The sequence below is a fragment of the Garra rufa genome, chromosome 19, assembly GCF_049309525.1.
Source record: "Garra rufa chromosome 19, GarRuf1.0, whole genome shotgun sequence".
Classification (NCBI taxonomy): Eukaryota; Metazoa; Chordata; class Actinopteri; order Cypriniformes; family Cyprinidae; genus Garra; species Garra rufa.
In genome coordinates this window covers 37,721,627-37,747,910 of record NC_133379.1, presented here as the reverse complement: position 1 = coordinate 37,747,910, position 26,284 = coordinate 37,721,627, and the positions used below count along the sequence as shown (strand labels likewise).

Sequence of the window (26,284 nt, the reverse complement as noted above, 5' to 3'; positions counted from 1 at the left end):
GTCTTAAAACATTAAAAAATTGAAACTTTTGACTGGTAGTGTAGTTTGCACAAAAATATGAAGCAGCAAAACTGTATTCAGCATTGCTAATACTAAGTAATATTTCTTGAGCATCAAACCAGCCACTATTTTAAATTGCAATAATATCTCATAATATTACTGTTTTTATTGTATTTTTTTACCGTTTTTTCTAGACTCTGTTCCAATGGTGAACTGAATGGTGAATTGTATTAATAAAATTTTATTGAAATCATCAAATGCACACAATTTAACAGTAATTTATTAGCAGTTTAACAAAAATTAAAATTTTAATGCCCTATGAAATCTATAATAGAATAGAATCTATAATAAAACCTATGAAATAATTTTCTGAATTTCATTTGAATAGAAAACCACTATTTTAAATTGCAATAATATTTCAATAATATAAATTACATGTTAAAATATATTCAAACAGAAAACAGTTATTTGAAATTGTAAAACTATTTCACAATTTTCTTTCAAAAAAGGAGTCTGACGGATTTTGACGGATGGATTTTATGACTCATGCCATTGGTTTAGTCAGAAAACAAATCTGACCACTCAAATTAAATATTCAAGTCAACCTACTTAGGGTTGTATTATGTGCAAGAGTAGGATAAAGTATTATAACAGTGAAAAAATGCATATTTAACCTTTGAATAAACACTACATAGTATTACTAATCTCATTTACTTTAACTCAAAATGTGTGCACATGCAGGGCTCAGAGACTGCAATATTCCCGTGTGAGGTATGGTTGGCTCGCTCTGAGGAGGACGGCGAGACGATTCGAGAGCTGGTGCCATCCGACATCATTGTAGAGAAACTATCAAGAGACGGAACCCTCAAAGTCATCGAGACAGAGGTGGACGACGCTCTGGAGAGTAAGTTTGTGGACAGCTTTTAGTTTATCATTATCTACAGTGTGTATATGTTTTACAGATGCAACAATAAATCGATGCAGCGTAGATTTTTGAATGCATTGTGATTCTCTTTGTAATCCATTCTAAGTTTTAATCTAAGTAAATTAGCCCATTATTTAGTCACCCTCAAGCCATTCTAGGCGTATATGAATTTCTTCTTTTAAATGAATCCAATCTGAGTCTGCCATTATAAAGCTTGAAAGAGCCAGAACATTTTTTTAATATAATTCCGATTCGTCTGAAAGTGGGAAGTCATATACAGCTACGATGGCTTGAGGGTGAGTAAATTATGGGCTTATTTTGGGTGAACTAACCCTTTAACAGCAGGTGGCAGTTTAATCTAGTTTTAAACCCCGGTTTTGAATGCTTTTGTGACACAAGATTATTATAAACAGCCCACTGTGAACACCTTTGTAATTCGCTTCAACATTTTGAACTCTATGAATGATCATTTTAGGTTCAAGTATGTGTAAGGAATTAAAAGTAAGCACAGTTTGGCTGTTTCTAAAGCCTGGAGTGCCATCTACTGTTAAAAAGTCTGAGAAACATGTGCATTCAGAAAATCTCAGAATTGATCCACAAATCGATTCTGCATTGATTTATTGCTACATTCCTAATACGTGTTATATTTATGCATTCAGCAGATGCCTAGTTTTAATTCATTCATTACCTGAGAATCAAACCTATGGCATTGGTGTTGCAAGCACAATGCACTACTATATGAGCTACATGAAGACTCGTGTGTGTTGCAGTACACACGTATACAGTGACGGTGAACACAGGAGACGTTTATGGAGCGGGGACCGATGCCAATGTGTTCATCACTCTTTATGGAGACATGGGCGACACTGGGGAACGCAAACTTAGCAAGTCCGAGAACAGCAACAAGTTTGAGAGAGGATCGGTGAGACACACAAACACATATTTATGAGGACATCATCCTAATGCTTCTTAATTTTGGATTATAGATGCATTTTAGATTAAAATAATTGTTTTCATACTGTACGCTACCAGCCATAATTTTGGAATATTTAAGATTTATTTTTTAAAGTCTTTTCTGCTCACCAAAGCTGCATTTATTTGATTAAAAATACAGTAAAATCAGTAATATTATGAAGTATTATTACATTTAAAATAACAGTTTTTAATTTGATATTTGAAAATGTAATTAATTTTTGTGACGCAAAGCTGAATTTTCACCATCATTACTCCAGTCTTCAGTGTCACATGATCAGTAAGATGTTTTTTAAAGTCATTCCATTTATTTGATCAAAAATACAGAAAAAAATATTATAAAATATTATTGCAATTCAAAATAACATTTTAATAATTCTATTTAAATTTTTGTGACGCAAAGCTAAATTTTTTTTTATCAGCCATTACTTTAGTCTTCAGTGTCACATGACCGTTTCAGAAATCATTCTAATATACTGATTTATTAATTTTATTATCGATGTCTGAAACAGTTGTGCTGTTCTTTTTACATTTTATTTATCAAGGTATCCTGAAAAAAGTGTCACAGGTTCCAAAAAATTAAGCAACACAAGTCTTTCGAACACTTATAATAATACAGCATATTAAAATGATTTCTGAATGATCATGTGAAGCTGAATACTGAAAATTCAGCTTTGCATCACAGAAATAAATTATATTTTAAAGTATATTAAAATAGAAAACAACTGTTTTAAATTGCATTAACATTTCACAATATTACATTTTTTTTCTGTATTTTTAATCAAATAAACAGCCTTGAGGAGCAGAAAAGTCTACTTTAAAAAGCATTAAAAATCTTTCTGATCACAAACTTTTGAGCCAAAAATCTGTCAAAATGATCTATTTTTCTTTTAAATCATTATTGTCCATCTTGTTCCAAGATATTTAGTAAATTTGCAATCGTAAATATATGCAAATTAAATTTTTCGATTAGAACTAAGAACTTCATTTGGACAACTTTAAAGGTGATTTTCTCAATATTTAGATTTTTTTTGCACCCTCAGATTTCAGATTTTTAAATAGTTGTATCTTGTTATCAGTTTCAAAAAATTGACCCATATGACTGGTTTTGTTGTCCAGGGTCACAAATGTCTTTACTGATCAAAACTTTTTAATGCATCTTTGCAGAATAAAATTATTTCTGATCTCAAACCTTTCAACAGTAGTGTATTTGCCCTCTGATTGTCTGTTGACAACGATTGCTTCTGATTGGTCAGGTGGACACATTCACCTTGGAGGCAGTGGATCTCGGCCAGGTGTTCAAGATCCGCGTTCGCCATGACAACAGCATGCTGAGTGCTGATTGGTACCTAGACCAGGTGGAAGTGGTGGACCAAGATACGGAGGAAGTGTTTCTGTTTTTGTGTGAGCGGTGGCTGTCAAGAAAGAAGGAGGACAAGCGGATCGACAGGGTGTTCTACGTTAAGGTCTGCCTGCATGTGTGCATGTGTGCACCCGTGCATGCATGCGTTAACAATGTTACAGCATTACAGACTAGTCCAGAAAACATCTACAAGTATATACTGTGTGTGTATGTGTGTGTGTGTGTGTGTGTGTGTGTGTGTGTGTGTAGGGGTATGAGGGAGAGCGGGAGACCGCCTTCTGTCCAATTAAAAAAGTGACAAATCTGGACAGCAACATGAACAAGAAAAACAAGAAACGACATACAGAGGAAGAAGACGAGGAAGGATCATGTATGTATAAGCATATAGTCCCACTGCACAACATTGTTTTGAATTTTAATGTTATTTAATATAACATTTTCATTACAAGTTATATGCTAACACTTTACAATAAGGTCTTGCTTGTTTTAGTTTATGCATTAGTTAACATAAATTAACAATTAACAAATATACTATATTTTTTAAAGTATATATCTTTGTGAATGTTTGCGAAATATTATTGTTTATTGTTTGTTCATGGTATTTTACAGTGCATTAGCTAATGGAAACAGATACAGCTTTTTATTGAAAAAAATGTTTTAGTATATGTTGAAAATAACACTGGTTTAGATAAATGCATAAGAAGTAATCTTCATTGTTAGTTCATGTTATGCACCCTTATTGCAAAGTGTTACCAATTATATTATCTTATTTTAGTGCCTTAAAAACAAGACTTTTTTTAACTAACCACACAGTAAAAAAAGAACACAAATATCAGGGCATTTAAAAATGTATCCAAGGCCCCAAAACCCCTTCAGGTCCCAGAGAGTTAAGTGAAATGTGTATGTAATGAATTTAAAAATTGCAAATTAGATTTTTTTTTTAGCCAGAATCAAAAATATTTAATCTTTTTTCAAAATGTACAATTATAAAAATGATATTCATATAACATGTCAATTTATAATATTGTTAAATTATTTTTTAAATTAGGTTTTATTTTTTATTTAAAATTGTTTGAAAATGTTTACTTGAATTGAATTGAATTTTACACAGTTGCATTATAGGAGTTTTTTATGAAATTTAATACAAAATATGAAATTTAATTTAATTTATTTTTTCCCAGAATCTAAAATATTTAATAATCTTTTTTTCAAAATTTAAAAATATGAAATATTATTCAATTTTCAAATATTATTCAATATGTCAATTTATAAAATTGTTAAATTGATTTTTAAATTGAGTTTTATTTTTTTATTTACAATATTTATGTAAATGTTTAATTTTCAGGTTTAATGTACACATTTAATTTAATTTAATTTAATTTAATTTAATCACCCACAACACATAGCATTATGAAAGTTTTTAATTTACATTTTAATGTAAATATTTAAATTACAAGTTTAATATAAATGTTTAATAAATTTTTTATTGAATTAAAATTTTTTTACTTTGAAATTTAATATAAAATATGAAAAATAGGAAATTTAATTTAATTTATATTTCTATGCAAATTGTAAATGTACAAGTTTTATATAAATGTTTAATTTAATTTAATTTAATTTATTTATATTGAATCTCATTTTTTATGTAAATATTTAATGTAAATATTTACTTTCCTAAGTTCATTTGATTTTATTTTATGTTTTGTTTGTGCTGCGTGTATAGTGATCCCCTACCACTTCTCGGTGACGACGGGTTGGGATCGAGACGCTGGGACGAGTAGCCGAGTCTACGTCATCATCATAGGAAAGAAGAACAAGAAGACAGAACGCCTCTGGCTCAACTTGGATGGGAAAAACGCATTCCTGCCTGGATCCTTGAATTACTTCACCTGCTACGGAACTGATGTTGGCGACATCAAGAAAGTGGAAGTAAGGGAAAACACACATAGATTCAGTAGTTTTGTTTTATTTCATAAGGTCAATGTACAGATGTTGGTTTGTGTTGTGTGTAGTTGGGTCATGATGGGGCGACTCCAGAGAGCTGCTGGTTAGTGGATGAGTTGACTGTGGATGTGCCGACTAAAGCGGTGCGCTACGTGTTTCCCTGTAAATGCTGGTTGGCCAAAGACAGAGGAGACGGACTCACAGCTCGCTTCTTAGATGTACAGGATGCCGAAACTGTCAATATCCCACAGAAGGTGCACCATTTCATTTTCATATATATATATACAGTACAGTCCAAAAGTTTGAACACACCTTCTCATTCAAATGAATGAGAAGGTGTGTTCAAACTTTTGGTCTGTACTGTATATTTTTCTGTTTATTAAATTTTTTACTCTACATTTGTGCAGTTTTCAGTGGGTTAGTGATATTTTTTAAATATATATAAATTAATAAATATTTTTTAAACGGGTTTTTATACAAAAACTGTTTTTTTTAATGTAAAATTCACTTTATAAAAGACCCACATTTCTAACTTTAATTCATGGGGATAACATGAATAAGATTTTTGCCCATATTTTGGAAAATTAAGTTTTAAAAGTAAAAAAAATAACTTTTACCAGTAGGTGGCTGCAGAGCTCCACTATTTGCTATTTGACCACCTGAAAGATATTTTTTCACAAGTTTTTTCAGTTGAATTCATATCTACAGTACAGACCAAATATATATATATATATATATATATATATATATATTACAGTATAAACTGCTGTTTAAAAGTGTAATGTGTTTGAAATAAATCTCTTATGCTCACCAAGGCAGCATTTATTTGATGAGAAATACAGTAAAAACAGTAATATTGTGAAATATTATTGCAATTTAAAGTAGCTGTTTTTTTTTACGTAAAAATATGTTAAGATGTATTTTTTTTCCTGTGACTTAAAGCTGAATTTTCAGCAACATTACTCAAGTTTTCAGTATCGCATGATCCTTCAGAAATCATTCGAATATGCTACTGTGTACTGCAGAAAGTATACTTCATGAAAGATGTATCATGAAAGGGTTTTTTCTCCTAGGTGATCTATGAGGTAACGGTGTTAACAGGAGACGTCCAGCACGCAGGTACAGACACGCAGATCTACATGACTGTGTTTGGAGTGTACGGCACTTCAGAGGAAATACTGCTGCCAAAATTAGAGGACAGGTACATATGCAAACGCACATAAACGAACACAATAGCTGATCATTTTTGCAAGATAAATCTAATGTTTTATGCAGTTTATGTTGAAAAATGTAAGAATTTGGGGACAAAAAAGAATATTAACAAATGAGTTGTTTTACTGACATTGATATACTACCATATTTTTTATTAATATTTTATATTCAACTTTATTTTTTATTTTTTCTGTTATCAGTTTTTGCTGTACTTTGGATCAAAAAAAATGCAGGCTTGGTGAGCAGAAAAGACTTAAAAAGCATTAAAAATCTTACTGTTCAAAACTTGACTGGTAGTGTATTTCTAGTTTTTTATTAATCTTTTAGTTGTTTTAAGCACCTCAGTACAAGTATTCCATTTAAATGAATATAGCTGAAATAAAATAAGTCGTTTTTGAATGCATTTATTTACTTCAGTTAACATTTTTATGGTTTTATAACCACCTGGTCACTTTGGATCACACTCTTTATGATTATAGATGGAAACTTTAAGGGGTGACACTGCAGGCAAAAACACTTCTTTTTCAGGCATTGGTCAAATTTGAGATTTTGGGCTTTTTGGTTTTTCATAAAGTTTTTTTCCAGACTAGTGGAAAGAAAACATCCAAAAGACACTGTTAATTGTTTCTTTTATAGCACTTTATCTATTTGTGTCAATACATTTCAATTACAATTAATATTTTTAAATCCTGTTTTTTCAAAATGAGATTTTGAAATCTCCACTTCAATAGCACTTACACACACCAAACTTAAAATCTGTATTCCTGACTATATCCTGAAGGTTTTTACAGAGGGATTTGTTCATATATATTTAGCTTGATTACCCCCCCAAGTGTTTTCTGAATTATGGAGTGACAAAAATTAGATACCCAAAAGTCCCTCTGTAAAACCTTTTGACTCTAATATGAGTCAAAAAATTAAACAAGAATTTTGAAATCCAGTGAATACATTTTTGTACTAGAAATGTATGCAAATTAGTGCATATTTCATTAAATAATGCCTCATTTGCATATTTCAACTTAACAAATTAGAAAATTTGTAATACAAAAAATGTTTGCTATTAAATAATAAAATAATAAATAATAATAAATTAACTGGGTAAGCAAGGCGATAACTAATTGTTAATTTTTTTTACCCTGTTCACCTGCAGTGTCTCGCCTTAAATTGGTCGAATTTTTTGTGTGTTTAATGTGTGTAGGTTTGAACGAGGGCAGAATGACACATTCAATCTGGAGATTGAGGATATCGCTCCTTTGAGAAAGATGAGAGTGCGCATAGATGGTTCTGGAAGCAGACCCGACTGGTTCCTAGATAAGGTTTGTAAGAGAAAGTAAGACACATAATGTAACTTCACGAGAGTTTAACCATATTAATGTGTGTTTGTACTGTATGTAGATTGAACTGCATAACCTCCAGACGGATGAAGTGGCATTATTTACGTACGAGGAATGGCTGTCTCGCTCATACGGGCCAAAGCGAACACTCATATGTGAGATGCCTGCAGTAATAGACGACGAGGAAATGGTGGAGCTTACGACCTACACCATTTCTGTGAAGACCAGCGATGTAACTGGTATGCACTATATACAACTGCTTCAAAACACTTCTTCGATTGAAACAGTAGATTGTAACCTATTATCGGTTGTTTTTCAGCGGCTGGAACCGATGCTAACGTGTGGATGATTATTTTTGGAGAGAATGGTGACACTGGAACGCTAACTCTAAAAGAAAGCAGCAACACCAACAAGTTTGAACGCAAACAGACGGATACGTTCCGTTTCTCCGACATCCTCAGTTTGGGAGAGCTTTCAAAAGTCCGCATTTGGCATGACAACTCGGGTGAGCCAATCAGAGCGCCCAGAATAACATTAGTGATGACTGATGTGCAGATTAGGAAGTTAAACTCAGGGTATATGTTTATGTGCTCAAAACAAGTGTGTGTTTTTTAATAGGTGTGGCTGCTGGTTGGCACCTGGAGTATGTGGATGTGCATGATGACATCTTGGGGAAGAAGTTTCGTTTCCAGTGCGACCGCTGGCTCGCCAAGAACGAGGATGATGGACAGATAATGAGAGAGCTGGCGTGTGCCAACAATGATGCAGTGGATTTCGATGAAAAAACCAGTGAGACACACATGTGTTTATACACACTCGCAAATGGAGATAATTTTAAAAACATCCTAACTCTTAGTCATTTATTAACTGGCCCATTGGCAACCCATTTTACATCCATAATGTGACATTTCCTAGTGAAACAGAATATAAAACAGGAACCTTAATGGATAGAGAAGTGTCTCTGTATGACTCTGTATGATTGAAGGTGGATGACATTATTTCTTTGGAATAACAAGCACAGATGAATCATCTCCTTAAAACATCAGGAACATGTAGTGAAAATTTAATTTAAATTATTATTTTGATATTTATTTTATATTTATGGATACACACACACACACACACACACACACACACACACACACACACACACATATATGTAGTAAAATATTATATACATGTAATTATAAATTAATGACACTGGAGTAATGGCTGCTAAGCTTTGATCACAGGAATAAATAACATTTTAAAATATATTACAATAGAAAAATGTTATTTTAAATCGGATAGTTTTATTTTTATATGTTTATATATATATATATATATATATATATATATATATATATATATATATATATTGTTTTATATATATATATATACACTGCAATTCAAAAGTTTGGGATCAGTAAGATTTTTATTTATTTATTTTTTTAATGAAGGTTCTTATGCTCACAAAGGCAATACAGAAAAAAAATATTTTGTGAAATAATATTACAATTTAAAATAAGAGTTTTCTATTTTTATATACTTTAAAATAGGATTTATTCCTGTGAAACAAAGCTGATTTTTCAGAATCATTGCTCCAGTCTTCAGTGTCACATGATTCTTCAGATATCATTCTAGTATGCTGATTTATAATCATTGTGCTGCTTAATATTTTTTGGGACCTGTGTACTTTTTTCAGTATTCTTTGATAAATAAATGTCTAAAATAGCAGTGTTTTCTCAAAATATAAATTTTGTTTTACAATATACTCTACTATTCAAAAGCTTGGGGTCAGTATTTTTCTTTCTTTCTTTCTTTAGATTTTGTTTAGCTTTTATTCAGCAAAGATGTGTTAAATTGATAAAAAAAATAATAGTAAAAACATTGTTAGACAAGATTTCTATTCTCTCTTTTTAACATTTAAAAATAACAAAAAATTTAAGCAGCACAACAGTTTCAACACTGATAGTAATCAGTATCTTAGAATCATTTCTGAAGGATCATGTGACACTGAAGATTGGAGTAATGGCTGATGAAAATTCAGCTTTGCATCACACAAATTAATTATTATAAAGTATATTAAAATAGAACCCAGTTATTTTAAATTGCAATGATATTTCACAATATTATTGTTTTCTGTTTTTTTTTTTGATCAAATAAATACAGCCTTGATGAGCATTAGAGGCTCCTTCAAAAAACATTAAAAATCTTACTGATTCAAAACTTTTGAAAGGCAGTCTATCTATCTATCTATCTATCTATCTATCTATCTATCTATCTATCTATCTATCTATCTATCTATCTATCTATCTATCTATCTATCTATCTATCTATCTATCTATCTATCTATCTATCTATCTATCTATCTATCTATCTATCTATCTATAGTGAGGTCAATAAGTATTTGATCACCCTGGGATTTTGCAAGTTCTCTTACTTAGAAATCATGGAGGGGTCTACAATTTTCAGCATAGGTGCATTTCCACTGTGAGAGACAGAATCTAAAAATAAAAATCCGGAAATCACATTGTATGATTTTTTACTGTGTCAAATAAGTATTTGATCACTTGCTTATCAGCCAAATTTCTGACCCTCAAAGACCTGTTATTTTGCTTTTAAATAGTCCAGCTACACTCTGCTCATGATTCTTAATTAATAGCACCTGTTTGAGGTCGTTAGCTGTCATAAAGACACCTGTGCACCCCACAATCAGCCAAAGTAACAACATGGGCAAAACCAAAGAGCTGTCAAAAGACACAAGAGACAAAATTGTAGACCTTCACAAAGCTGGAAAGGGCTACGGGGCAATTGCCAAGCAGCTTGGTGAAAACAGAACAACTGTTGGAGCACTTGTCAGAAAATGGAAGAGCCTAATGATGACTGTCAATGTCCCTCGGACTGGGGCCCCACGGAAGATCTCTCCTCGTGAGGTATCAATGATGCTAAGAATGGTGAAGAATCAGCCCAGAACTACACGGGAGGAGCTGGTCAATGCCGTGAAGAGAGCTGGGACCATTGTTTCCAAGGCTACTATCAGTAATACACTAAGACGTCATGGTTTAAAATCTTGAAAAAGCAGGGGAAAGTTCCCCTGCTTAAGTCAGCCCATGTCCAGGCCCGTCTGTAGTTTGCCAGGGACCATCATGGGAGAAAGTCCTGTGGTCAGATGAGACCAAAGTTGAACTTTTTGGTCTTAACTCCATTCGCCGTGTTTGGAGGAAGAAGAATGATGAGTATCATCCTAATAATACCATGCCTACAGTGAAGCATGGGGCTGGAAGCATCATGCTCTGGGGGTGTTTTTCTGCACAGGGGACAGGACGACTGCGCTGTATTAAGGAGAGGATGAACAGGGCCATGTATTGTGACATATTGGGCAAAAACCTCCTTCCCTCAGTCAGAGCATTAAAGATGGGTCGTGGGTGGGTCTTCCAACATGACAATGACCCAAAGCACACAGCCAGGAAAACCAAGGAGTGGCTCTGTAAGAAGCATATCAAGGTTCTGGAGTGGCCTAGCCAGTCTCCAGACCTAAATCCAATAGAAAATCTTTGGAGGGAGCTGAAACTCCGTGTTGCTCAGCGACAGCCCCGAAACCTGACAGATCTAGAGAAGATCTATGGAGGAGTGGGCCAAATCCCTCCTGCAGTGTGTGCAAACCTGGTGAAGAACTACAGGAACCATTTGACCTCTGTAATTATTAACAAAGGCTTCTGTACCAAATATAAAATGTTTTTGACTCAAGTGATCAAATACTTATTTGACACAGTAATTCAAAAATAAATTGTTAAAAATCATACAATGTGATTTCCGGATTTTTATTTTTAGATTCTGTCTCTCACAGTGGAAATGCACCTATGTTGAAAATTGTAGTCCCCTCCATGATTTCTAAGTAAGAGAACTTGCAAAATCACAGGGTGATCAAATACTTATTGACCTCACTGTATATATATATGTAATATAATGCAATTTGTTTTGTCTAATTACAGAATATGAGATCCAGGTCACAACAGCAGATACAGATGATGCTGAAACCAAAGAGAATGCCTGGATCGTTCTAGAAGGGAAAAAAGGACGTTCCAAAGAGTTTGTAATGGAAAACTCAACTAAAAAGAAGCGTTTTTTACGGTAGGTGTGTATTTGTTTCTACATTGGTATTGGTTTTTCACTGGTTAACATGTGTTCTGCTGCTCTATGTGTGATTTCAGAGGCTCTACGGACAGCTTTGTGTTCTCCTCCAAAGAGCTGGGAGACATCGCTAGTATCTGTCTGGGACACATCCCTAAAGACGGCAAGAAAGTCAAAGTCGAAGCCTCCTGGTTTGTGGATGAGGTTGTCGTCACGGAGAAGGAGTTGGGCAATAAGTAAGTGACCATACACCCCAAAATGAAATTCAGTCATCATTTACGTATCCTCAAGTTTTCCCCAAGCTGTACGAGCTTCTTTCTATAGAAGCTCATTTTCGCCACTCAGTACTACATAAATAAAGTTCATTGCAACTTTTAATTGTACATTTCTGAGTTTTTTTATCGCAATTGTGAGTTCACATCTTTTTTTCTCAGAATTGTGTGATATAAACTCTCAATTGCAAGTTATAAAGTCAGAATTGTAAGATATAAACTATAAATTGTGAGAAATAAAGTCAGAATTGCTGGATAAAAATTTGCAATTCTGACTTTTTCTTTGCAATTGCAAGTTTATATGTTGTAATTCTGACTTTTTTTTCCACATAATTCACTTTTTTCTTTAGAATCTTTAGAGCAACTTTTTTCCTAGAATTGTGTGATATTAACTCGCTATTGCAAGATATAAAATCCAATTTTGAGGGGATAAAAAGACTGTTCTCATAATTGCAAGTTTATATCTCACAATTCTGACTTTATCAGAATTGTAAGATTAGGTCTTGCAATTTTGACTATATAACTCACAATTTCGAGTTTATATTGCACAATTTTGAGAAAAAAAAGCAAGATTTGTGAGTTTATATCCTGCATTTCTGACTTAATTTCTCATAATTTAAAGTGTTTATATCACACAATTCTGACTTAAAAACTCAAAATTCGAAGAGTTTATAACTCGCGACTGCGAGTGTATCACAATTCTGACATTCTCAGAATCGAGAGTTTATATCACTATTCTGACTTAAAAACTTTCTGAGGAAAGTTTCTGAGAAAAAAAAAATTCTGAGAAAAAAGTCAAGATTTGCGACTTTATAACTCTCAATTGTGAGTTTATATCATGCAATTCTGAGAAGAAAAAAAAACGCTTTGAAAAAAATCTGAATTGACTGTCACAGTTCTGACTTAACTTGCAATTCTAAGGAAAAAAGTCAGATTTGCGAGTTTATATCATGCAATTCTGACTTAATTTCTTAGAAATGCATGTTTATGTTCTGACTTAAAAACTCGAAATTCTGAGACTTTATTTCTCAGAACTGTGACTTTGGATTCCAGAATTGTGAGTGTTTGTCTTGCAATTCTGACTTCATAACTCACAATTGCGAGTTTATATCACGCAATTCTGAAAAAAGTCAGATCTGTGAGTTTATATCACGCAATTCTGACTTTATTTCTCAGAACTGAGTGTTTATGTCCCACAAATCTGACTTAAAAATGTGAAATTCTGAGAATAAAAAGAATTGTTCGTGTTTGTCTTGCAATTCTGTTTTTATATCTCGCAATTGCGAGTTTACAGTATATCACGCAATTCTGACTTAATTTCTCAGAATTGAGAGTTTATGTCTCACAATTCTGTCTTGAAAACATGTAAAAAAAAAATCACAATTGCAAGAAATAAACTCGTAATTCTGAGAAAAAATTTCTAAATTTTGATTTTATTACGTGCAATTACAAATTTAAATCACACAATTCTGACTTAATTTCTCAGAATTGCAGGTTTATATCTCACAATTCTGACTTTTTAACTCAGTTGTGCTCAGTTGCAATTACATTTTTAGAATTGATTATTCAGTTCAGTGGCGAAAACAGGCTTCTGTATCTTTCTTCTGCTAAACACAAAAGAAGAAAGTTTGATGAATGCTGGTAAACAAACAGTTGCTAGTAGCCACTGACTTCCACAGTATGTCAAAAATACAAAGACAGTCAATGGCTACTGGCAACTACTATTATTAAATTATGGTTTAATCGTCAGGATCTGTACTGGTGATCCTAGTAAATGCATAACCTGTCCTGTTTCACTCAGGTACATCTTCCGTTGTGACGCCGCCATCCCTCTTTCCTCAAAACGGGATGAGTTCCAGACTTTCGAATGCAGCAAGTTCATCGAGAGCTTCACCAGCAAGGCCCAAAGCCTCGTACCTGTAAAATACGAGCTTATTGTTATCACAGGCGACCAGAAGGGTGCGGGCACCGACGCCAATGTCTTCATCACCATCTTCGGCTCCAACGGCGACTCCGGTCGGAGACAGCTCACCAAGAAGTTCCAGAACCTGTTTGAGCGCGGCAAGACCAACCGCTTTATTCTAGAACTGCTGGACCTGGGCGATCTGCTCCGCATGCAAGTGGAGCACGATAACTCCGGACTCAGTCCCGGATGGCTCCTAAGCAGGATCGAGATTACAAACACGGCCAACGCTGTGACGACCATCTTCCTTTGTGGGAAATGGCTGGACAAAAACAAAGCGGACGGGAAGATAAAACGTGTCATCTATCCAAAGTATTGACGTTTAGTCAACCAGTCAATGGTTGGGTCAGTATTACTAATGAATATGCATTACAGGACATCCTCTGATTATTTACTCACTAATGTTGTTATGGACCTGTATGACTTTTTTTGTCCATACTGTGACAGCCAATGGGGTCCAGTGTTGTTTCGACTTAATATCTACTTTTGTGTTCAGCAGAAGGAAGAAAGCCATTCAGGTTTGATGTTCATTTTTGGGTGAATTATCCCTTTTTATTAGTGAAATCTAGCAGGGAAACAGCCTAAACATCTTCTTAATAGTGTAAAGATGCATGAAGCATGAATTGGAGCATGTAAACACTCGAAATAATTTTCTTGCTCATGACATTTACAGTCGTGTCAATTCCTACTGAAATTACTGGATTTTGACAACAGAAATTGTCTGACAAGAAAGAAACTCATAGAGGTTTGGGACGACACAAAGTGAGTAAACAATGACAGATGAGAGAATTTTAATTTTCTGGTGAACTGTCCCTTTAAATTAAAGGTATCATTATTTAATGAATTTTAGCTGGTGAAATCAGTCGTTTCAATAGGAATTCGCAAGGTTTGATTTCTCAGCGCTCATTTCACAACTGGTTCAAGTTTGAAAAGGACTTGGTTTAGATTTTTTTTCCATTGAAGTGGATGGCAGCTGATTTTTTAGTGTCGTCTTGAACAGTTTGTGCAGGCGAATGAAGGAGCGATTGAAGGAGTAGCTAGGTTTACGACTTCATTTTTACTCGGCCAATCAAATGCACTCTGCATTCGGACCACATGCATCAGGATTTTGGTTTCATGAACATCCAACCTGCTTGAGATTGACCTCAAATCATTTAGAAACCTTTGGAAACCGCTGAAATAGAGCAGTCCAGTCTTTCTCCCATCTTCCAGAGTGCCACCTCTCTGTACATCACCAACGTGCCTCTAAAGAGTTTGTATGATTTGATGGATATGTGGAAGAATACATTTTTGTTTGTATTTTTAATGTCGTTATTTTGTACATATTGTTACCTCTGTGAGGCTATGAGGAGTGTATGTGTGTGTGCAACAAGATTTGTGGAGTAAAACTCAACCCTGAATCTACTGCTTCACGTCTTTTAATATCCAATTGAATTCAGACTTTATGTTAATTATTTTACCAAAATAAAGTTGCATACGAGTCCCTCAGCTGTCCTCAGTGTGAAAAGATGGATCTCAAAATCATACAGTCATTGTTTGAAAGGGTTCAAATACACAAAAATGCTGAAAACCAAAGAATTTGTTGGACCCGAAGGATTTTTCTGAAGAACAGTGAAGAACCTCTTCTGGATTGCATGTTTTGTTTTGTTTTGTTTTTTAACTGCACATCACTTGGTTGGCCATAGAAAGCACATTTATCGTCTTGAAGTCCAAAACGGACATGAATGACATGTTGTTTTACCTCACTTCAAAGTGATCAGACTTGCACTTTGCATCTGGTAGACTCCGAACAAACAGTTATGTATAAATAAAAACAAAATATATCAGTAATAAAGCACTCAAATGTATTTTTAATGGCACAAGAAGATAGAAACACAAACCAATTCATCATAGTGCATCAACACCTAGAAGTATAAACGTATGAAGAGCTCTGTGTGTTTAAGTGCTGTAAACTATCTAAAGAGCTTTTGGTCACATTTTCTCCACACTCAACAGAAAAACTAATTTTTGATGATAGAAAAAATGTAACTCTTATTTAAGTATGTATGTGTATGTGTATAAATGTGTTAGTCGGCTCCTTCTGTGGTGACTGTAGACACGGCGTTGACGTAATAGGGTCCCTCCCTCAGGTAGGTCTTGAGTTTTAAATAATTGTGTGCTCCAAAGATCTCCTGAGCGTTGGAGGAGCTCAGCAGTGCCCCCACCAGCTCAAACTTACAATCCTTGGCTTCTTTTCCCTTCCCCACTGAACGGTCCATCACCCACTCCACGAAGCCAGGAGTGTCCATCATCTGTTGCTGAGCCCACGGCTGACAGCCAATGGCCTGGACACAAACGAGGAGAAAATAACTTAAACATGCATTTAAACAGAGAAAAAAAATTGTGAGCTATAAATTAAATGTGAGGAAAAAAGTTATAACTAAGAAAAAGTGAGAGAAACTCAAAATTGTGTTGGAAAGAAAGAATAATGAAATAAAAACTCAAAAATGTGAGAAATGTTAGATCTGTGACAAACTCATTTGCAAACCCGCTCTGAAATTCTGATCTAAATCATATGATTTGCAAACCCATACCTAAGTCCCATTCTGAATCTATAGATTTGAAAACCCACTCTGAAGTCCTAATCTGAATCAAATGATTTGAGAACCCGCACCAAAGTCCTGTTCTGAATCAAAGAATTTGCAAACCCGCTTCGAATTCCCAATCTGAAACAAAAGGTTTGCGAACCTGCTCCGAAGTCCTGATCTGAATCAAAAGGTATGTGAACCTACTCCGAAATCCTGATCTGAATCAAATGATTTGCAATATGCGCTCATAGTTCAGCTCTGAATCAAAATTTAGAGGTTCCGATCTGAATCAAAAGATTTGCGATTTGCGCTCAAAGTCCTGTTCTAATTAAAGTCCAGATCTGAATTAAATGATTCATGATCCGCACTCCCAAGTTCCAATCTGAATCGAATGATTCGTGATATGCGCTTAAAGTCCCGATCTGAATCAAATCATCCGCAATCCGCGCTCCAAAGTTCTGATCTAAATCGAATGATTCGTGATATGCACTCAAATTCCTGATCTGAATCAAATGGTTTGCGATATACACTCCAAAGTTACGATCTGAATCAAAATTTTTAAACCCGCTCCAAAGTCCAGATCTAAATCAAATGATTCGTGATATGCGCTTAAAGTCCCGATCTGAATCAAATCATCCGCAATCCACGCTCCAAAGTTCTGATCTAAATCGAATGATTCGTGATATGCGCTTAAAGTCCCGATCTGAATCAAATCATCCGCAATCCACGCTCCAAAGTTCTGATCTAAATCGAATGATTCGTGATATGCGCTTAAAGTCCCGATCTGAATCAAATCATCCGCAATCCGCGCTCCAAAGTTCTGATCTAAATCGAATGATTCGTGATATGCACTCAAATTCCTGATCTGAATCAAATGGTTTGCGATATGCACTCCAAAGTTATGATCTGAATCAAAAAAATGTTTAAACCCACTCCAAAGTCCAGATCTAAATTAAATGATTTGTGATATGCGCTTAAAGTCCCGATCTGAATCAAATCATCCGCAATCTGGCTCCAAAGTTTTGATCTGAACCGAATGGTTTGTGATATGCACTTCAAAGTTCCAAAAATTTGCAAACCCACTCTGAAGTCCTTATCTGAATCAATCTGAGTTCCAATCTGAATATAATGAATCACGATATGCACTCCAAAGTTTCGGTCTGAATAATAATTCGCGATACACGATTTGAAGTCCTGATCTGAATCAAATAATTTGCAAAATGCAGTCCGATTGGAGCGTTTTTAAACAGTGAATTATTTTGAGTTTCACCATACATGCTTTTTAAAAGCATTACAAGCGATGTGGAAATTCGAAAATATTTTTTTTTATTTGATTAGGCTTTTGCTAGTGAATCACCTGAACTGAAGTCATGAGTTTGAATCAATCGGAGCAGTTCCAGTGTGAATGACTCACTCAATTGAATCAGTTTGTCTGTACTCTTTTCTTGTCTTCAGCCATGTTTACCCAACACTTTTACTTCTACAACTGGCTTAGCTCACTACTTTTATTACATTAACTGAAATAAGAGAATAAAAAGTATGTTTATCCATTCTAAAGATAACATCGAAGACAAATCTACAAACATAACCTGCTAACTTGTAAAACACTATTAATATGACAAGCTGCAACTCAAAATACGTCAGATGTAAACATTGTGCATTATGACAAATTGTAGCTTAATTAACTGTATTTAATAGTTTGACCACTGCAATTTAGTTGGTAACAGTTCAATAGGAAATCAAGTTGAAAGCATTCAGTCATCTCATACCATACAATTTCTAACTGGCATGAACTTCTTCAAATCAGACATTGATCACCTGCATAGCATTAAGTTAATCACCTAAACAGACTCCCACTCAAACACACACACTCTCTTTCTCTTACAGTGAATATTCGTAGCGCACTGCAGTGGAGCTCTGGAAAGGGCTGTGTGCTTATGTTTCGGATCATCAGCATGGGCTGAGAGCTCAGACAGTTAAACCACGACTCGGTCAGCAGCAACAGGTCATCCGTCTGCTGCTCCGCCTACACAAACCACAGACATTTCAGAGAAAAACCTTCATCTGACCACAAATTCTGTGAGAAAACACACCGACACACTCACAGGTAACGTGAGCAGCTGAGCCAGAGCCTCCAAACATCTGACCCGGAGTTCAGCGGCTCCATCTGCGGCCACTTTACTCATTCTCTTCAGCACAGACGTGAACTTTTCACCTGTAATAAATAGCAGAGTGAGAAAGAGTTGAAAAATGAAGTCAGGCATTACTAATAAGGCTGGGCGTGTACGCATTCACTTCTGTTAGAGCCAGATTCACAAGCTAATCATTTGATTCAATTCTGATGAGGTTTGATTTAATTCTGGTTCATTTGGGAATATTTTGGTTCCCTTTTGCTTACATATTAAAGCAATTCTCTCTTATTATTTTTATTAAAACATTTTCAGCAATGTAAATCTAAACAATATACACTGCCGCTCAAAAGTTTGGGATCGGTAAGATTTTTAAAGCTTTTTAATAGAGACTTTTTGGCTGCGATTATTTGATTAAAAATATAGAAATATACTTTAAAATATGTGACCCTGGACCACAAAACCAGTCATAAGGTTAAATTTTACAAAACTGAGATATATACATCATATGAAAGCTCAATAAATAAGCTTTCTATTGATGTATGGTTTGTTAGGATAGGACAATATTTGGCCGAGATACATCTATTTGAAAATCTGGAATCTAAAGGTGCAAACAATCAAAATATTGAGAAAATCACCTTTAAAGTTGTCCAAATTAAGTTCTTAGCAATGCATATTACTAATCAAAAATTACATTTTGATAGGTTTACAGTAAGAATTTTACAAAAAATCTTCATGGAACATGATCTTTACTTAATTTCCTAATGATTTTTGGCATTAAAGAAAAATCTATAATTTTGACACATACAATGTATTTTTGGCTATTGCTACAAATATACCCCAGCGACTTAAGACTGTTTTTGTGGTCCAGGGTCACATATGAAATAATTTCCTCTTAGATATATTAAAATCTCCTCTTTGTATATTAAAAAAGAATTAATGTTAAATAATTAATAACAGGGCCCAAACTTTGCAGTTCAATTGCTATTTGTTTTACAGATAAATATTAAATACAAACTAATTGTGTGTTGTACTCTGTGGACAGCAAATTAAAATGTCAAATCTATCATGTATATACAATTATTAAACTCCATTTTAAAAATAAAAATGATAAAATAATGAATTGAAAACTTCCATTATAAACGTATAAGAGTATAGAACGTTTGCATCAATAGTCTTTTTGAATGATTCATTAAAAGGATTCATAAGGGAATTTGATTTGATGACACTTTTTAATGCATGCTGCAACTTTACTGAACTAACAGGTTTTATGAACCTCAATAAAAGCAGATCTGAAGCATAAATACCCCTCATTTTGATTGGCCCGTTGCACACAAATACACAGTTACCTGTTTTCTGCAGGACCTGTTTACCCTCCACGGTACTGCCGAGCACTCCGAGAGTATCGAGGGCAACAGGAGTCAGTGTGGGGTCAAGGTTCATCGCCATGGAGAAGACAACCTCAAGAAACACTGGGTACTTCTCACAGACCTGCTGAGGACTGTCCATGATAGCCAGACTGCCAAAGAACTTCACCAGTCCTATAATAATATTAATAAGGTTCAGCAATGCAACAATTTGACATTTCCAATAAAATAAGAATTTTAAAATAATAATACTAATATTTACATTTTAAGCAAATTTATTATAAACAATTTATATTTAACAATTCCCATGAGAGCCAATCAAGGTTTTGAATGATTGCTGAATAAGGATTTGTAGATAGATAGATATAGTCAAACCAAAAATTATTCAGACACCAGAAGTAATTTTAGATATTTTTTACTAGGGTTTATTTAAGTGAGGATAGCAAAAATAAAAAGATTACTTGATACAGATTTATAAATGATAATAAAAATAATAATGAACAATATTAATATTAATACTAATTTATTATTATTATTACTTTTTTGGCAAGCTCAACCAAAACAATTTATATTAAACAATTTCCATGACTTTTCCATGGCTCTTTAAGATTTCCAGACCTGGATATCAAATGAAACTACATGATATTTCCAGGTTTTTCATGACTGTGAAATCTACTGTGTCCGGATCAGAGAATCATTCATACACACACCTGGCAGGTAAAGGCTTGAGAAGGGGTCGGATTCTGCGGCAATGATCATGTTGGAGATTTTATCCATAATGCCTTGCTGTGACAGATACTGACGGCCATGCTGACTCTGAGCCAGACTGGTCACCATCTCTATAGCAGTTGCTCTGGGAACAGAAGAAAGTAAGTTTATCTCTGCAGACATGCATATTATGACTGCATGTGCGAGATTATTACCTGACTAACACATCGTCTCCGGTCAGTTCCTCCAGCATCTGTGAGATTAAACCGCTGTTGGCGCAGTAACCTAGAGACACTGGGGACACTGTGGATACCTCCACTATCAACTGCACAAACACACAGAGTAGAACGGACACAATTAAATCTTTCATAAAATTCATTCTTTCTAATTGTGACCCTGGACCACAAAACCAGTCTTAAGTAGCACGGATATATTTGTAGCAATAGCCAAAAATACACTGTACGGGTCAAAATAATCTATTTTTCTTTAATGCCAAAAATCATTAAGATATTAAGATCATGTTCCATGAAGATATCTTGAAAATTTCCTACCGTAAAAACATCAAAACATAATTTTTTTATTAGTAATATGCATTGCTAAGAACTTCATTTGGACAACTTTAAAGGTGCTTTTCTTAATATATTGCACCCTCAGATTCTACATTTTCAAGTAATATTGTCCTATCTTAACACTATACATCACTGGAAAGCTTATTTATTCAGGTTTCAGATGAAGTATAAATCTCAATTTTAAAAAAAATTGACCCTTATGACTGGTTTTGTGGTCCAGGGTCACATTTATATATGATCACGAACCTCATAAACTCTGTATCTGATGATGTCGCTGGTGAGCATCACGTCCTTCAGCTTGTTCAGCAAATCAGAGCGGAACAGAGCATCAAGCCCCGCCTTTGTGTTGCTGAGTTTGCTGAGAGCAGCTATCACCTGACCAAAAACACAACAAAGGACATTTTCAACACAGTTCATGCAGGAAAAAGTGCTGCAGTGCAGTGTGGGTCTCTGTACCTCTTTGGCCACAGCGATGCGCTCAACACTGATGCACTGAATTACATCACACAGGATCTCTGCACTGTTCAGCATCTGGGTCACTCCATCAGCATTAGCAGCCACACGGCCGATCTGAAAATGTAAATGCACAACAGATGGATTGAAGACATTGGAATAAACCTGTATAGAGTGCAACAGTCAGGTTCCGAATGTAAAAATGCCATTAATTTTCTCTATAGAGGAACTGATTAACATATAAACATTTAAAGACAGAGCTACTGTGAGCTTTGAGGTCATTCATTAATGTTCTATGCATTTTTTGAAGTCACCAGCCTTTCTATTATTTTGACTTTGATTATTTTCTAGTGAGAAACTAAGGCCCAATCCCAATTCTATTTTCTACCCCTTCGCCTACCCCTCGCCCCTTCCCCTTGTCCCTTGAAACAAAGTGTAAAGGGGAAGGGCTAAAATATTTCCCCTAAGAAATGGGACACCACTACAACACTGTGATACGTCATCATAGGTTGTCGCTAGTTCCTAATGTTACGTCAGAGGACATGCGCAGATGTTTATCACTCATTCCAAGATGTCAAAATGTTGTCATGTTGCAATAAGTACAAATGTACGGTGTACGCACCGTTCATTCACATGTGGCCATAAGCAAAACAAACAACGCATTATCACATGCGCGGCAAATTGCTAATCAGTGTAGTGGTGCCTGGAGAAGTATATATGCTTCATTTGTGAATTTCGTTTTGAACTTTCTATTTGAACGCATTCGTTTTCTGGATCCTTGGACTAAAATGTTTACAGGGGTTCACTGGTTTAAGAAATTTCTGATCGTAAAAATCAGCTTCTTTTTATTTGTAAGGTATCGTTTTTATTATTATGTACTGATTTAAATTACTGGTGCGCTGAGCGGGCGCAGGTGCATTAGGCGCAATCATTAAATACATTTCAAAGCAAGCCGGCTCCACGGTCCTGACTGCATCATCACTGCCTTTATTGGGTGTTTTGAGCGAATATTTACATTTATTCACATGACTGGATGTGGTGGACTGCCATGATTTTGGCGAATGCAGGACAATGAATAATGCGCATCAGAGGGGATTTAAAAAGTGAAAGTGTGTATACACCATATACGTTACCTGCGTACATCCACTACACCACCGTTGCAAATTGCCGTGCCACTGGTCTTTCATGTTTCTAACATGCAGTCAAGTGTATATGACATAAAAATATATTTTGTAATATCGTGCAATCAGTGCTATCTGCTAGCAAACTTTAGCGATTTTTTTGCAAACGTTTATTTACAAAACAACACCATAAACACAAACACAAGATTGAAGGTAATATACATATAATGAAACATTGTCATGAAAATCCTTATTAAAGGCAAAATTTACTTATATTTACGAGTCTGCTTGCTCGAGTGAGCAGCCATGTTGGAAATTTCTCTTAGCCCTTCGTTTGAAGTGAGGTCCTGAAAAATCTTCGTTTGGAGGGCTATCTGGCCCTTCCCCTTACCCCTACCCCTCCAACCAAAAGAGAAATGAGACACCCCTACCCCTTCACGTGAACGCGCCAAACGGAGGGGTAGGGCTAAGTGTAGGGGTAAGGGGTAGAATTGGGATTGAGCCTAAATCTCCACCAAAATAGCACAACAGACATGTTCTGGAAGTAAAAATCCCATTCAATTTCTTTGTACGCAAACTGATTTTGAACAATTACTTCTAAAGCTTTTAGGACAGACATGTTGTGAGCTCAAAGGTTCTTTATCGATGGTATATGCTTTTGTTGAAGCCATCAGCATGCATTATTTTAACTCATTTTATAAATGATCGTGTTTAACAGCAGAATTCCTTGGGGAAACTACATTACCCATGATTCTGCGGTGAAATCAATTTATATTTAGACTAGTTGTCCATCAATTTCAATTTGACAGGGTTCCCACTTCAAGCCAAACATCAAATATCCTGACTTTTCCCTGACTTTCACTGACTAAAAAGCTGGATTTCCATGACCTATAATGAACGGATCCATCCATTTGCAAACTTTGTTTACTTGTTATAAGACAATTTTAGCACAAAACACACATATACGGGTTTATTTTTTTATTTTTTTGGCTTTTTGTTTTTATTTTTGCCCGTTAAAAGCACTTTGACATTTTTCTGGACTATTTCTACAGAAATTAATTTACGTTTTTATGCTTTCATAACCATAACCTAACTGCGAAAAAACAACAATACGGTATAGAAAAACTACATTTTGATAAATGTAAACAAAAAATTTAAAGCAACAAACAAAAATATTCATGACTTTCCATGATATTCCATGACTTGGACAAAATACATATAAACTTTTCTGACTTTCAATGTCTGGAATAGACATTTTAAAATTCCATGATATTCCAGAAATTCCATTAACTGTGGGAACCCTGATTTGATTATATTCGCAGTGCTTCATGGGATTGTAGTTTTTACCTAACTAAAATCATTAAGTACACAGCCCAATTTTCACATACTTTTTTGTTTCAAACCAAAGTTTTAATATTGTGATTCATCTTGTAGCGGTTTGGTTTGGTTAAATTAACTCTTCAAACTCTTTTTAAAAATCCCCATTGAAAAATGAATGAAAAAACTTCAAAAAAAAAAAAGTGGGCAGAGACTATTGTGCTCTATTGTGCATCATCAGCACTGACCTGTGTTAGTGTAAGCACTTTGACCGAATCGTCTGGATGGTTCAGTCCACTTTGGAGTGCCGTCTTGTAGTTCTGAGCCAGCTGGATGGGTTCTAAAGCCTGCAGAACACGACTCAGGATTTCCACACACACCTCGATCTGCTCTCTGCAATCCAAAACATCTGAATTTAGTTTACACTTTCCAACCTTTCTCTATTATCAGCTTCATTTTTGAAAGAATATTCCTGAACCTACATGTAATTAATGCACACACACACACACACACACAAACAAAATATGTGACCCTGGACCACAAAACCAGTCTTAAGTCGCTGGGGTATATTTGTAGCAATAGCCAAAAATACATTGTATGGGTCAAAATTATAGATTTTTCTTTTATGTAAAAAATCATTAGGAAATTAAGTAAAGATCATGTTACATTAAGATTTTTTGTAAAATTCCTACTGTAAACCTATCAAAATGTAATTTTAGATTAGTAATATGCATTGCTAAGAACTTAATTTGGACAACTTTAAAGGTGATTTTCTCAGTATTCTGATTTTTTTGCACCCTTAGATTCCAGATTTTCAAATAGATGTATCTCGGCCAAATATTGTCTTATCCTAACAAACTATGCATCAATAGAAAGCTTTCATATGATGTATACATCTCAGTTTTGTAAAATTTAACCTTATGACTGGTTTTGTGGTCCAGGGTCACATATATGATGCCAGTGTACAGCCCTATAACACAATGTCTTATTTTTAAAGAGCAAAAAAAAAAATCCTGTTTATCATGTTATGAGCATCTCCTGTACAGTTTCACCTAAAAACTACAACCACAAAGAATACCTGCTAATATCTCATTGGTAAAATGGTCTTTTATGCACCACAAAATGTTGAAGTTTAGTATAATATTTTTTTATAACAGGTACAGTATGTTTTATTTACACATACATAGGTTTATTAAACTTTTGTGGCAATTAAACATTTTATTTCAATCCTTAATGGAGTTTAAAACTCTCTAGATCAATAATTTTACAAAAATAAATAACTGTATAAGCAAAGTGTATCCTGGTTGGATTTAATAATGGCTGTTTGTTATTCGAATAGGTTTAACAGAAGTTAAAAACTTTATAAGCAGCTTCAAATAGTTCTTAAATGTATAAAATGACATATTATTTGACGCCTGAGGGACAAAGTAAATCCAACTGCTCTTTATCTAGGTGTCAGTGTGCAGTCTGTAGTATTTACTGTGTCTCTTGACTCAGCATTATTCACACTCACTTGTCATTTGTGTTTAAAAGGCTGAATATGATCTCCAGTCGGGCTCCAGACACCGCCTGCCTCAAACCGCTCACCGGCGTCGCTAAAACGGCCGTCCGGAGGCTCTTGAGCTCCTCGATCGGATCTTCTGATTCACAGATTTCATTCAGCAGACTCTCTATAGGCGCCGCCATCATGCTCAAATGTTTGCGTCACGTGATCGAGTGGGCGGGAAAAGTTAGAGTGGGCTCATTTGCATATTCGTTTGCGCAGAACTGTCAAAATAAACAATGAAAAATAAATCCTTACACAAATATTATGATAACATAATGTTTGCTAAAATACAGTTATTGTTAATATTGTTAAACTGTTGCAACGTGTTTTTTTTTGTCACCACTGTCATCAAGAAAATAAATTAATATGTAATAAAATAATAAAATAATAACAAGATTAAAATGTAGAC

The 26,284-nt window shown here is 34.6% G+C and overlaps 2 protein-coding genes across 2 annotated transcripts in view; one reads left to right on the top strand and one right to left on the bottom strand.

Moving 5' to 3' along the window:
- The window catches only part of loxhd1a (lipoxygenase homology PLAT domains 1a), a 55,511-nt gene extending 39,930 nt beyond the window's left edge, over positions 1-15,581 (top strand). Inside the window, exons 29-42 of the mRNA XM_073824602.1 lie at positions 742-904; positions 1,696-1,847; positions 3,154-3,363; positions 3,510-3,630; positions 4,984-5,189; positions 5,273-5,458; positions 6,278-6,405; positions 7,615-7,732; positions 7,812-7,989; positions 8,070-8,255; positions 8,369-8,539; positions 11,725-11,863; positions 11,944-12,099; positions 13,937-15,581. Coding sequence (XP_073680703.1) covers positions 742-904; positions 1,696-1,847; positions 3,154-3,363; positions 3,510-3,630; positions 4,984-5,189; positions 5,273-5,458; positions 6,278-6,405; positions 7,615-7,732; positions 7,812-7,989; positions 8,070-8,255; positions 8,369-8,539; positions 11,725-11,863; positions 11,944-12,099; positions 13,937-14,417 — 2,595 coding nt within the window. The 3' untranslated portion in view covers positions 14,418-15,581. The remainder of the gene's footprint in view (positions 1-741; positions 905-1,695; positions 1,848-3,153; positions 3,364-3,509; positions 3,631-4,983; positions 5,190-5,272; positions 5,459-6,277; positions 6,406-7,614; positions 7,733-7,811; positions 7,990-8,069; positions 8,256-8,368; positions 8,540-11,724; positions 11,864-11,943; positions 12,100-13,936) is intronic.
- Positions 15,582-15,928: 347 nt separating this feature from the next.
- On the bottom strand, positions 15,929-26,025 carry psmd5 (proteasome 26S subunit, non-ATPase 5). The gene is made up of 10 exons (XM_073824988.1): positions 25,843-26,025; positions 24,578-24,722; positions 21,895-22,008; positions 21,685-21,813; positions 21,085-21,194; positions 20,872-21,014; positions 20,144-20,335; positions 18,771-18,880; positions 18,551-18,691; positions 15,929-16,422 (listed from the first exon to the last, which is right to left on the bottom strand). Exons 1-10 carry the CDS (start codon positions 26,016-26,018, stop codon positions 16,165-16,167), a joined length of 1,518 nt encoding a protein of 505 aa, XP_073681089.1. The 5' UTR covers positions 26,019-26,025; the 3' UTR covers positions 15,929-16,164.
- Positions 26,026-26,284: the final 259 nt, after the last annotated feature.

What these genes read in the sequence shown, in the direction of transcription:
- psmd5 (XM_073824988.1), bottom strand. Translation starts at nt 26,018, where the DNA reads ATGATGGCGGCGCCTATAGAGAGTCTGCTGAATGAAATCTGTGAATCA. An exon ending in CTTTTAAACACAAATGACAA is followed by an intron (nt 24,723 to 25,842) that starts GTGAGTGTGAAT and finishes TTTGGATTGCAG; the next exon opens with AGAGCAGATCGAGGTGTGTG. An exon ending in ACAGGTCCTGCAGAAAACAG is followed by an intron (nt 18,881 to 20,143) that starts GTAACTGTGTAT and finishes TATTTATTACAG; the next exon opens with GTGAAAAGTTCACGTCTGTG.